Source organism: Arvicanthis niloticus, chromosome 12, assembly GCF_011762505.2.
Source record: "Arvicanthis niloticus isolate mArvNil1 chromosome 12, mArvNil1.pat.X, whole genome shotgun sequence".
Taxonomy (NCBI): Eukaryota; Metazoa; Chordata; class Mammalia; order Rodentia; family Muridae; genus Arvicanthis; species Arvicanthis niloticus.
Window position 1 is genome coordinate 4,590,071 of NC_047669.1, and position 13,173 is coordinate 4,603,243.

The 13,173-nt window shown below is 45.7% G+C and overlaps 1 protein-coding gene across 1 annotated transcript in view; it reads right to left on the bottom strand.

Annotated features, from left to right (window-relative positions):
• The window catches only part of Cdc45 (cell division cycle 45), a 28,019-nt gene extending 14,925 nt beyond the window's left edge, over nt 1–13,094 (bottom strand). The window contains exons 1-9 of the mRNA XM_034515250.2: nt 12,911–13,094; nt 12,704–12,763; nt 11,947–12,039; nt 10,312–10,449; nt 8,832–8,975; nt 7,515–7,570; nt 5,709–5,757; nt 2,737–2,798; nt 1,343–1,393 (exon numbers count right to left, since the gene is read on the bottom strand). Coding sequence (XP_034371141.1) covers nt 1,343–1,393; nt 2,737–2,798; nt 5,709–5,757; nt 7,515–7,570; nt 8,832–8,975; nt 10,312–10,449; nt 11,947–12,039; nt 12,704–12,763; nt 12,911–12,961 — 704 coding nt within the window. The 5' untranslated portion in view covers nt 12,962–13,094. The remainder of the gene's footprint in view (nt 1–1,342; nt 1,394–2,736; nt 2,799–5,708; nt 5,758–7,514; nt 7,571–8,831; nt 8,976–10,311; nt 10,450–11,946; nt 12,040–12,703; nt 12,764–12,910) is intronic.
• Nucleotides 13,095–13,173: the final 79 nt, after the last annotated feature.

Sequence of the window (13,173 nt, forward strand, 5' to 3'; positions counted from 1 at the left end):
GAGCTGGGCAGGGTGTTCTCGGGCCAGGCTATGCATCATCTTGGTGGGTATTGAGATACCTTTGGAGAGCAGCACTGAGGATGCTGGCCAGGTGTCTAGCCCACACAGTCAATTAGACCCTGTAACAGTAACCTACATACTAAGTCCAGACTAGCACACATATGGCCAGCGAGTGAAGTTGAGATAGGCAGACCCTGCTCCAGGTCCCAATGGGCTACCAACTGAGACAATGACAAAAGGGTCTCACCTGAGGCCAAGAGCAGAATATGCTTCCCATGTTACACGTATTGTCATTTCTAGATTCTATGTCACCTACATGTCTGCCCTATGCCATCTTTTTTTAAACAATAAATTTATTGTTTTTAAATTATTTGTCTGTGTGTGTGTGTGTGCCTGTGGAGGTCAGAAGATGTCAGAACCCCTGTAGTTGGAGTTATAGGAGGTTGTAAGCCTCTCAACATGGGTGCTGAGCTGAGAACTAAACTTGAGTCCTCTATAAGAGCACAGGTACTCTTGCTCCTGAACCGTCTCACCCACACCCCCATCCATCCTTAACAGAGAAGGGACTGAGACACAGCAAGGCTGGAGGCTGGCTCAATGTGGTAACCCAGGTAACAGAACTGAGTTTTTAAACTTCTAACTATCCAGGCCTAATACATTGTGGAAGCTTCTGCAGACTGCACAAGGACTGAGGTGAAAATTGAAAGGAAGTGAGTAGGGACCCTCACATGGGCCTCCTGAAGAGGGTCAGAGCCTCAGGCCTGGTCTCTTCATTCTCTTACAAGTCTTACTTGATAACCAAAGGAGGCTGAGCTGCATCCTGAGAGAGACAATGAGAGACTATGTTGCCTGTTCAAAGTTCTGCTTCCTTCCCAGTTCACAGTCCACAGAAGGGGAACCTGTGTCACCACAGAGGATCAGACTCTGCTCCTTACTAACCCTCCTGCGAGTCTCCTGTCTTTGTGGTCAAAGTCATCCTCCCTGACAGGACCCCAGGCTTTCACCCTCTCCATCCTTATTTCACTACATGCATCCATGTCTCCCCCTAACCTCCAATGTGCACAGGCTAACACCTTAGTGCCAGCCTTTAGGCCACAGAACTAAGTCAAAACAAGCCCTTCCTGCTTTTGTTGGTTCCATCCAGTGGACTTCTCAGGCTGTAAGAAGGCTAGGCGAGGCCATAGCCTGGTAAAGGCCTAGGACCCAGGCAAGAAGAGCCACCCCCTTCTCCTTCTCTGTAAGACTTCTCATTGATAATGCTTCCCATGTCCCCGTGTGCAGAGTCAGGGACTGCCACATGCACAGAGCACAGAGCTGCCCTCAAATGGGGGCCATCACTTACTGAGTGATCTTGTCATGCACCCACTGGTCTGTCAGTCCAACAATGGCCCACCTGGAAGGAAAGCAGAAGATGACAGGGTCAAGCTACAAGCTGCCTGGACTTGGTAGGTATGTGTCGTGGAGCCAAGTGACTTGACAGACAGTCCAGGAGTGTCCTGTTCGCATGGACCCAAAACTCACTGTGCCCTGCCACTGATTTGTGAATAATTATGTTGTACGTCACTGTGATTTTGAAATGTTGACATTTTGAAATTGTGCCTTCTATCTTAAAAAAAAAAATAGGGAAATTTTAGGGAAGGTATTCCTTGAGATACTGGAAGAAACGTAAGGTCAGTTTTCCAGTTCTAGGGCAAAGCTTGGGTAGACATAAACTATACTTGGGTCAGAGAGACGCCACCAATGTAAACAAGTGACCTAAAGGACTCATCACAAGTTAGACAAGAAGGCATAAGGGAACCTATCCGTAAAAGAAGTATCCTATCAAAGGTACACTGCACACACCCAGGACCAGGCCTCTGCAATTCCTGTTAAGACTGGTCACTACTGGATCCAGTAGGAAACCAATTTAGCTTGAATACCAAAGCAACTAAGTATTCAGCACTAACCAACCTGGCTGGGGGCAACTGCTTGGCAAGTGGCCAAGTAATGGCACATAGTATAGGAGTAAGAGCTAAGAGTGGGTGGGGCCAAAAGATCGGCATCTTTACACCCAGAGAGTGGCAGAGCACCCTTGGGTTTAGAGGTGGCCCTGCAAAGTCCTAGCCTGTCCTGATCTCTGCAGACCAGTGTAACTATCACTGAGATGATCAGACCTGAAGGACCTTGGTATACTGCTTGCAGAGAAAACAAGGACCACAAACAAGGGGTCAAAGAGGCAGAGCCAGGGCAGAATTACATGCTTCTCTGTTATGAAGACCAGATCTTGTTTCAAATCAATTAAGTTGACAGTGACTGGGAGGCACACTGGGCTGTGTGCTCAAGGCCCTGGTTACAGTCTGACAGAAATATGGCAGAAAGGGACAATTCTGAGTCGGACTGTACCAGTGCCAGGCCTGCAAGAATCTCTACCAAGGGCAATGCCACTCAAACCTGCATGCACTGCACTTGCTGGGCATAAGGCTAAGTAAGCACCAGGGTATAGAGACAGGAGCTGACCCGGAGCCTCACTGTCCTCAGTGAGGTCGTATGACTCCCCAACCTCACACTGAACCCGTGGAAGACTAGGCTTATAAGTCATCCCAGAGAGGGGCTGCACCTAACATGACTCATGGAAGCACCGGACTGTCCATGTAACATTGACCTTAGCTGGAGGCAGGATTCCCAACACGGTTTAGCAGTATTTCCAGGTGTGTGTGTGTGTGTGTGTGTGTGTGTGCGCGCACGCACACTACATACCACAGCATGTCGTTCAGGTCCTTGGACATCATCCAAGCCAGGTCAAACATCACCATGGCTGACTGCAAGAAAAAAAAAAAACCTGAAGCCAAAAGCAACTGAGTTCACAGAAGGGGCCATACAGTGGGGACACCTCCAAGCCAAGCAGCCCAGTGAAGCCCTGTGGATCAGGGTATTCAGGCTACTTTCTAGCATGTGAAGGAAAGATGACAGAGTAATTCCACTGACCCCAAACATCAGTCTCTGCTATTTAACTTCATTTGTATCTTTGTGTTTAATCATGCAGCAAATGAAGAATGGAAACAAAGCGCCACCCAGTGGGAAGCCCAGGCATAGCACTGTGCAGGGACCTCTGTACTTCTCAGAGGTGACGCTCAAGACTATAATGAAAACAGGTCAGGAGGCTCTGCTGTCTGACTGTCCACCCTGCATTGACATTCTTCCTGCATGGAGGCAGCCTCAGACACATCCCTAGGGAAGTCAGATGAGGGAGGGCTCTGGTTCTGGTCACCTGGATAGAGTGGGAGGGGCTTCTGGACTTCCTGTGAAGGTCTTTCTAACAGGGCTGTTCAAGGACAGATGAGGTAAGCAACATGAATGGAAGGTCTGAGTTTGGTGAGATACTGTGAAGACAGTGGATGTCTAACCAGCAGACTTAGCATGAGATTCTGGTTTTCTCCAGGGAGAACATTTTCAAGGGATCTGAAGGAAGTCAGGTATCATTTCTGAGAAAGCATTAGTTCCCTCCCTACCCATTGCAAGGGCTGAGCAGAGAGCCAAAGGGTGGCAAACCTTGAATTATAAATGAGACATAGGAAATATAATACCAAGAGTCCAAGATCTAAGGGTCAAAGCTGAAGACTGACTACAGTGTTTTTACTGAAACAAATTTGATTTGCACTGAGCATCACTTCTGCACCATCATGAAGTAAACAATCAGAAAAAAAATCCTACATCAAATTAACATGTTAAGACCCATGTGTCTTCTATAGCTACTGAAGGCCCTAAATTCTGGTCCATGCCAACAGAGCCTAACAATAGGCTTTCTACACTAAATCGTATTTTAAAAGTCAGACGTGCTACTGTACACAGAGATTAATACATGTTTATTTATTTATTGATTGTCTCATTATGTGGCCCTGAATGGCCTCGAACTCACCAGATAGACTACATCAGGCCTTGAACTCAGAGATCTTCCTGCTTCTGCCTCCCAAGTGCTGGGATTAAAGGGGTGTGCCACTGTGCTGGCTCGTTTTATGTCAGCTTGGCACAAGCTGAAGTCATCTGAGAGGAGGGAACCTCAATTGAGAAAATGCCTCCATAAGATCAGGTTGTAAGCCTGTAGGGCATTTTCTTATTAGTGATTGATGGGGGAGGGTCCCACCCATTGTGGGTGGTGCCATCTCTGGTCTGGTGGTCTGGTGCTGAGCAAACCAGGAGAAGCAAGCCAGTAAGCAGCAGCCCTCCAGGTCCTGTGCATCAGCCACAGCCTGCAGGTTCCTGCCCTGTTTTGAGCTTTTACCCTGACTTCATTTAGTGATGGTTCATGACCTGGAAGTAGAAGCTGAAAATAATCCCTGTTCTCCCCAAGATGCTGTGGTCATAGTGTTTCATCACAGCATTAGTAACCCAACCCAAACAGCCACCACAGCAGCTTCATCAGTACTTTTAAAGATTTGTTTTATTTTATGTGCAAGCACTTTGCCTGAATGTGTCTGTGCATCATGTATGTGCCTGGTACTCACGGAGGTCAGAGAAAGGGGCAGATACCCTGGACCCGAATCCAGGGATGGCTATGAGCTGGGATGATGGTGCTGGGAACCAAATCTGGCTTCTCTGTAAGAGCACTTGCTGCCAAGCGATCTTCACAGCTCCATGAACAAAGGATAGCTGCTACACAGCCTGAGGGGCTATCCTAACAAGTGCCTCTGAAAGGAGTACAGGTGCCCTCAACTTACGATGGGTATACTTAACACTGGAGAAACAAGACAACATAAGCAGCATCCAATACATCCAACTTGTCCAGCATCCTAGGTTAGCTTCACAGTACACTGTGGAGCATATGTGTGGTTTCTCTGAATCTCCTTTTGACCACTATGGTTGTGAAGCATAGAGAGTAGCCCAGAGAAGCTCAAATGTGAAGCACAGAGAATAACTCTGTCTCTCTCTCTGAGGCAGGATTTCTCTGTTTAGCCCTGGCTGTCAGGGAACTCATGCTATAGAACAGGCTGGCCTCAAACTCAAAGAGATCCTCCACTTCTGTCTTCCAGGTCCTGGGACTAAAGGTGTGTGCCACCATGCCTGGCTTTACTTCATGAAATAAAGGTTAGCTTGATTCTGGAATTAAAAATAATTAGCAAGTGTTATGGGTAGCACAGTGGTAAGCACTTTCCTAGTATATCTGAGTCCTAGGTTTGATTCCCAGTGCTACAAAAACTGAAAGGCAAAAGGCAAGAAGTTGTTCTTTTAACAGGGGGGGAAGAATTTATTTTAGATTTAGATTACAATTTCAGTCACCAAAAGGCATGGCAAAACCAGCTCATGTTAAGATGGCCAGGAAGCAGAAAGAGTCCCATTGCCATGTTATTTATCTTGGCAGGTACAACGGTGTGTAAGTATACTCTCAGCTACTTAGGAGGAGGCAGGAGGATCACTTGAAGCCAGGAGCTCAGGGCTAGGCAGGGCTGTATAAAGACTTAGAAAACTGATCTCTACTGAGCAGGTATCACTGTTGTGTCACCATAGAGTAAGAAAAGAAAACCATGAGGCACGGCAGAGCACACTGTGAAGCATCTGCTCTACTCAGTCTCCAGAGGAGTGGGGTGGACAATGCAGAGACGCTGCACCACCCAAAGGCAACTCTCATGAGCACCAGGCTTTCCTGGCTGTGAAACCTTTGCTTTGATCTCTCTTGTTCTAGGACACTGATGGAGTCAATACTGTACAGTGTATCAGATCTGCCTCAGACTTACCGATGTCCCATAATATTCATATTGCTCGTAGTCGAAGAGGATGTCTTTCCTGTAACAACACAAAATGGCATCTTTGACTGACAGCAGCCAGACAGGAAGATAAGCTTTTCAAAAAAGGCGAAAACTAGTTTCAGAAAGAAAAAAGCAAATGAAGTCATGGTACCAATTGTTGATTCACTTTGACTCTTTAGCAGAATGTACACATACATCCTAGGCAGGCCTGGTCTCAGAATCTCATTTCTGAGAAATTACTCAAAGGAATTAAAAAGAACAAAAAGACACACCATTGTATACACAAAGTTATTAACTACAGACTTCTTTGTAATGATAAAGTACTAGATGTAACCTATAGTTTAAAGAACAGAAAAAGGCTTGATAATATGGTATACACCTGTAATCCAGCAGTCAGGAGACTAAGACAGACATTTGAATAGTTGGAGGCCAGACTGGGCTACATAGTAAGGCAATGTCTATAAATGAATGAATGAATGAATGAATGAATGAGTCAGTGAATAAAAAGGCTGAGGAGATGGCTCAACTGATAAAAAATACTATGTAAGTACGACAAGTTGAGTTTGGATCCCAGTGTCCACATAAGAAGCTAGATGTTGTGTACACTGGGGGCAGGAGGGGGAGGCACAGACAGCTGATGCCCAGAGCTCATGGCTCAGCCAGTCTAGTCAAACCGATGAGCTCCAAACTCAAGTGAGAGACCTTGCCTCCAAAGAACAAAGTGGACAGCCATCAAGAGAAACACCCCAGGCTGCCCACATGTACACACCCACACCATACCCAAACAAAGAAATGAAAACACCCTTAAAAAGAAACAGAAAGGGAGTAGAAATCTCTCTTTCTTTCTTTCTTTCTTTCTTTCTTTCTTTCTTTCTTTCTTTCTTTCTTTCTTTCTTTCTTTCTTTCTTTTTTTATGTTATGGATTGAGCCCAGAGGGTTGTACTCATATATGGAATCTGTACAACCAATGTGTCAATTAAAAAAACCAAAGACTGAAACAAAAGAAGCAAACAAATACTAAGTCGTTTCTGGTTTTTTTTTTTTTTTTTAACTTTTTTAACATTTTAAAAACACTTACTTGCTTATATTATTTTTATGAGGATGGCTGTTTACCCATGAGTACCTAGGAGTTATGGATGCTTGTGAGCCACCACATGAATGCTGAGAGTCAAACCCAGGTCCTCTGCAAGAGCAACAGGTGCTCTTAACCACCAGCCACTTCTCCAGCCCCGTCTTTTGACTTCTGAGTTAGTGGGGTGTGACTAGGTGGCCTTAGCTGGCCTGGGATCTGGCAGAGAACCACTTTCCTCTGCCCTTCAAGGACTGCGGTTAAATGGGTATGCCACCATACCTGGCTTTAAACACTAAGCAATTTTAAAGAGATTGTTCAGAAGTATACAAAAATCTGTGACCTGAGGATGGGCTCAGGTAGTAGATTGCTAGCTCAGGACCACATAAATTGGGTGTGGTAGCACACACCTATAATGTTATTTTATTTTTAAGAAAGATTATAAATGAAAGTATCCACATTTGAAAAGCAAATCTGGTAAAGGCCACATTCCTAACGGAAGAGCCTGGATTTGGGAGACTACTGGGCCTGTCCTGTAATTCTAGGAAGCCAAGGACAATACACTGGGGGATTCAAGGCTGTCTTCAAGGCACTAGTCACATACTCTCTCCAAACTGGCTGACCCCAAGACTCCAAACTAAAGGGATGTTGGCATTCAGACAGGGCTGGAGGCTAATGGACAGAGTCTGGGCTCTTGGACCACAGAGCCACTTGACCAAACTCACCTCCGGGCCTCCCACTCCTTGCGCTGCCTCCTCTTCCTGTTTCGCTCTACTATCTCCTGAAATAGTGACAAACAAAAGAAAAATGTGGTGATTTAGTGAGAATGACCCCTGTCTGCTCATGTTTGAATACTTGGTTCCCAGTTGGTGGAACTGTTTGAGAAGGATTAGGAGGTATGGCCATGTAGGAGGAGGTGTGTCACTAGGGATGGGCTTTGTGGTTTCAGTGCCATATCTGCCTGATGTCTTGCTCCCGGCCATGATGGCAACCGTGAGCTCTAAATAGAAAAGAATCTAAGACAAAAAGTTCAGTCTGACAAAGCACTGGTTTGGAGAAAACCCCCAGGCACAGACCCTTGCGGGAGAATGTAGGCTTTGTCCATGCTCCTGGGAAGCTGAATAGCTGAGGCAGGGGAAGACGGATTCACTTGGCCTCCAGAATTTGGCAGATTCCATCCAAACACAGAAGAGCATAGGCCTTCCTGGCACGTGCACCACAGCACACCCAGCATCTGGTCAAAGTCCATGTCTGCCATCGGGATAACAAGAGTTGTGTTTCTTCCAGTGTGCCAGCAACGATTTTAACTTCTCAGGCACAAAGGCGTGGTTGCTGTGGTGATTCTACAGTCTATGACTACAATACTTCTTTCAGGAAGATGGTGCTAAGATATCCTGCTGGACACATCTAAACTCTTACATAATATAGAAACTGAGTAAGACTGCAAATGGTGGGAGCAAAGGCACAACAGTCAGAGATCTGTATATAGCCTGCTTTTCTTTCTTGGCTCACCCAGACTTGAAATCCAAGAAGCTGCCAATCTGGGTACACCAACAGAAGAACAAAGACCCCAACAAAAGCTGCCAGAACTACACAGTGAGACCCTGTATCAAAGAGAATAAACAAACAAGCCAAAACCAAAAATCCCCATAAAAAGCTAAAGGAAGCTCACACAAAACTAGATGCAAACTTGTGAGCACTAAGCAAATAAAAGAGCAGCAGCAGCAAATAAGAACAAAACACAGCTACACTGGAGGAACGGCCACCGTCTGCTGCTGTCCTTCAGCTATCGGAAGCCCACGTTGGGCAGATCTCTTCTACCGATCAATTTCAGATCACACACTCACACACACACACACACACACACACACACACACACACACACACACACACACACCAAAAACAAACAAACAAAAACCCCCAAAAAACAAAGAAACAAAAAAACAAAAAACAATCCTGTGGCAGGCCCAGAGTGCCACAGCTGGCTTGCACACACCCGTCCTAACTCTGCTTCCTCCAGAATGCCCACCTGATGCACTCACCTCTTCTAACCGTGTGCGCTTCTCTGAAGGCTCTGATCCATCACCATCACTGTCTGAAAGATCTTCATCCTCTCCTTCATCTCTAAAGATGTCATCATAGGCAGGAACTTCAAGGTCATCCTCTTGTTTAATAAGCAATTTGATCTGTTATAATAAACCAAACAGACAAATAAACAAACAATTCAGCTGTTCTCTCCTTGCCAGAAAACTCTCCATCATGTTGCTTCTGTAGAATTGAGCTACTCTCCAATCTTCTGCACACACAATCGCAGCGCTCTGGCTGCTCAGTACCATTTAGTAAGGCACTAGAGCTGTCCCACATGGCACTGTCGAATTATGAAACTAAGTTTTGAAAAGCATTTACCATCTATTTTAAGTCTGGGCAACATTTCTTTGTTTTTAAATTTGTTAATTTTTATTTTATGGGCATTGGTGTTTTGCCTGTGTGAGAGTGTCAGATCCCATAGAACTGGAGTTATAGACAGTTGAAAGCTGCCATGTGGGTACTGGGAACTGAACCCAGGTCCACTGAGCCATCTCTCTGGCTCCCAACATTTCTTTCTTATGCTATACATTGAAAATAAAAAGTCCCACCAGCTGGCTTTTGATAGAGAATATGAGTATGTTGTTATGGTTGGATATGGTTTACCCCCCCCCCCAAAAGGTCCACCACACCTGAAGCTTGCTGCCTGTGTAGGGTACTGAAGGGGTAGAGCCATTAAGAAGTGGGGTCTGGCAAGTATTAGGTCAGTCAGGGCTCTCCCCTTACTGATGGAGTAACAGCATCTCTCAGAAGTGTGTCAGGCCTCTTAGGGGCTTAGTTTCCATGTGCAGCATAGTTAGAAAACTTCATCAGCTTGCTCTGATGCTCTGTCTCACCATAGAAATTTCCTCACTATCCTATACACTCCCTCTATTGGGAAACCACTCACCACAGGGGTCTCAACAAGCAGAACAGATATTTGCACCATGCTCTTGACAGGACAGTAAGCTAAATATAACTTTTATCTATAAGGTACCCAGTCTCAGATATTTAGTTATAGAGACACACAATGGGTCAAGACAGATGTGAACCCCGAAGCCAATATAATTTCTGTCTCTAATGGCAATCCCTGACTGATTTCTTTTGAAGAGGTTCCTTCTATGAGGATCTCAGAGTCTGAAGCCCTGTGGAAAGAGACCAGATCACAGAACACTTGACAGCTGGTCTGTGCTACATTTTGTATTTAATGTTTTCAGGTTCAGATTAGAGTAGAGTCATCTTAGGCTGAAACATTCTGATCTTCCACCTTCCAAATGATGCACATTCCACAAATGCACTGTGTACAAGCCCATGAGCTGGATAAAATAAGCTTCTTGTACTGAAGATGCCCCTGGCTGGAGAAGTGGGAAGCATACTTTGCAAACATCTGTGCAGTGCTGTCACAGCATAAAAAGGTACAGACTGACCAAAGGGAGAACACACATAAGGGCCGGGTACCTGAGTGTCATTGTACACATTCACAACGTTCACTGGCCTGTGGGTATCACACACAAAAAAGATACTGTCTTCATCAGGCTGAAGGATATCCAACAGGTCCACATTGGCTCCACAGTTTATGAGGATGAAATAGGAGAACTAAAAGAGAGGAGGCAGCACTGTCAAGGAGGCCACTCCCGCCCGGCACTGCTGGCCGGAGCTCCTCTGTTGAGCACATTATGGCAAGGCCCCAGAGGAATGCTAAGTGGCTTGGTTACTGCCTTTCCATGACGACACTGTAAAATGGACTCTGGGGCTCCTCTTGCTTCCCGAAGAGCATGCTCCCCAAACTCAAGACTTATGCACAAATAGCTAATGAAGAACTGGAGCAAGACTTCACACATACCAAAGTCTTACTGAACACTGCTCAACTATACTGTACTCTGCAGCTTGTCACATTAATAGCACTGTGCGGGGCAGGTTTGCAGCAAATCTTGGGCAGCCTCACTTGTGGTCTCCTAAATATTAAGTCCTTTATCAAACTATCACTATAGCAAAAACCTTTCCTTTAGTAACACCAAATTGCCTGACTATGGGCTCACACCTGTAATACAACACTCTGAAGGCCAAGGAAGGAGGATTATCCATGAGTTCAGGGTCAGCCTGGGCTAGCAAGTAAGATCTTGTCTCACAATACTGGAGAAAAAGACGGATAAAAATAAGTAAGTAAGTAAGTATATAAATAAATCTCTTCCAAGTCATCCTACAAGTGGCCAGGGACTCCGAAGACACTTTGACATGCCCTACCCACTTCCTATAGGGCTGTCAATAACCCATTTCTCATCTGGTCCCAGGTAGAGGTAAGGAGTCTTGGTTCTACCATTTAATTCCAAAGTTAAAAAATGTGTTTGATAACTGGAATGCATTTTCTAGATAAAATATCAGATAATACAGTGGTGTATCCTAATAAAATAAGTGAGGTTAGGACTGAACCCCCAACCAAAGAGCAAGCATGTGCTGGATCTAGCCTGCAACCCCCCACTCCCCTTGTGCACAAAAGTAGCATATGCACAGCTTGGTCTTCATGTGGATTCTCCCAACAACTGGAGTGGGGGCTGTACCTAAACTTGTTGCCTGCCTGTGGATTCCACTCCCCTAATTGGGCTGCCTTGTCTGGCCTCAGTGGGAGAGGATGTGCCCAGTCCTACAGTGACTTGATGTGCTAAGGGGAGGTGATACCCTGGGGTGGGGGAAGCTCCCCTTCTCAAAGAAGAGGGAGGAGTAAGGGGAGGAACTGTGTGTGTGGGGGACTAGGAAGAGGGGGGCTGATATGGGATATAAAGTAAGTAAATAAATAAATGGAAACAACAAGTGAGGTCAGGGTAAGTGCTGCCCACAACTATACTGTTTTTATTTTTGAGGCAGTATCTTGTTATGTAGCCCAGGCTGGCCTTAGAATTGCTGTATGTAGTTCAGACTTGCTTCAAATTGGTGATCCCTTGACAAATGTTGATTCCGCCACCATAAATTAAAGCATAATGAAACTGATACTTCAAAAACACACTTATCCCACTTCAGAACTAGACGAATGCTAAGTATTAAAAAACTGCAACTGAGTAGAGTGGCCTAATTATTCTAAAATGCGTTAGTTCATACTTGTTCTTTATGTTCAAGAAACGCAGTTTCAAGTTCCTGCCACCCAGAAACTGGAACCAGTGTATACTGTACGTGGTCACACTGAAACAGGGCCTGGAGGGAGAGAGCACATGGTCAGAAACCCCTCATTTAAGATAACTTACCTAGAACCACCAGCAGCAAACAAACTAGTTGAGATACAAAGATCTAAGTGATATGCTATTTGGTAAAAGATGAGTGGGAAAAGCTAGGTGGCGAGGCTGTGAGAGAGCGTTCAATCTGACTCTGTACAATCTGTCAGAGTAATACATTAAGGGGAAAAAAAAACTAATTTTAATTATTGGGGTTGAAAAATTCCTGACCCCAAGGTATTGTAAAAACCACACTACGGTCAAAGTCCAAGGTAATAATCTTCTCTAATAGACTAGTGGCTCCTGTATTTCCAGCACTCCCTTGATATCACTCCCAGCTGTCACATCCCCTCTCTCAAATTCCATCTTTGAGAGGTCATTTACGAGTTCAAAGATTTCGGAAGCGAACCCATTTTCACTTGGTTTATTGTTAAAAAACAACAACACTCCCCCCTCCCCCCCACTACTTACTTGTCTCACCGTTTACACTATACTTCTCTTGTCCCAGGTCAGCGTTGATCCTTTGGGTTCCTCATCTCACGTCTGCTCCTTCTGGTCCCTCCCCTTCTGAGCCCCACCTCCTGCTGGGGCCAACCCTGTTCAATCACCTCTTGCCCCTGCCCAATCTTAAGGTTTTCAAAGCTCACCTGAAGGATCTTGCAAGCACACAAGGCATCCACGTCCGAGGCCACAAAGAGAAGGACCCTCTGTAGAAGCAAACGCGGGCAGATGAGTTGAGCACAGGGACGCCAAACTCTGTGGCAACACCCTGACCTCCCGGCCCATTCACGGACACTCGCCCTCATCCCTCCCCTCAGATAAGGCTTGGATCAGGATCGTGGAATGGGAGTCACCTGATTGTGGAGCAGCTCGTAGAACTCCTTGCGGAAATCGGTCACGAACATAGCCACAACAGCCGGATACCTAGAACTGGCGCGGAGACACCGACAGCCCCAGAGTTCCTCAAGACTCCCGCCAAATCACAGCTCTTCCGATTGGTCCACGCCAGCAGCCAATAGTTTTTAGCCTTTTCTCCTTTCTGATTGGGTCTTACTGGGGCCAGCCAATAATGCTCTGCTATTCGCAGCTGGATAAGATCCGCCCGCGACACCCCCTC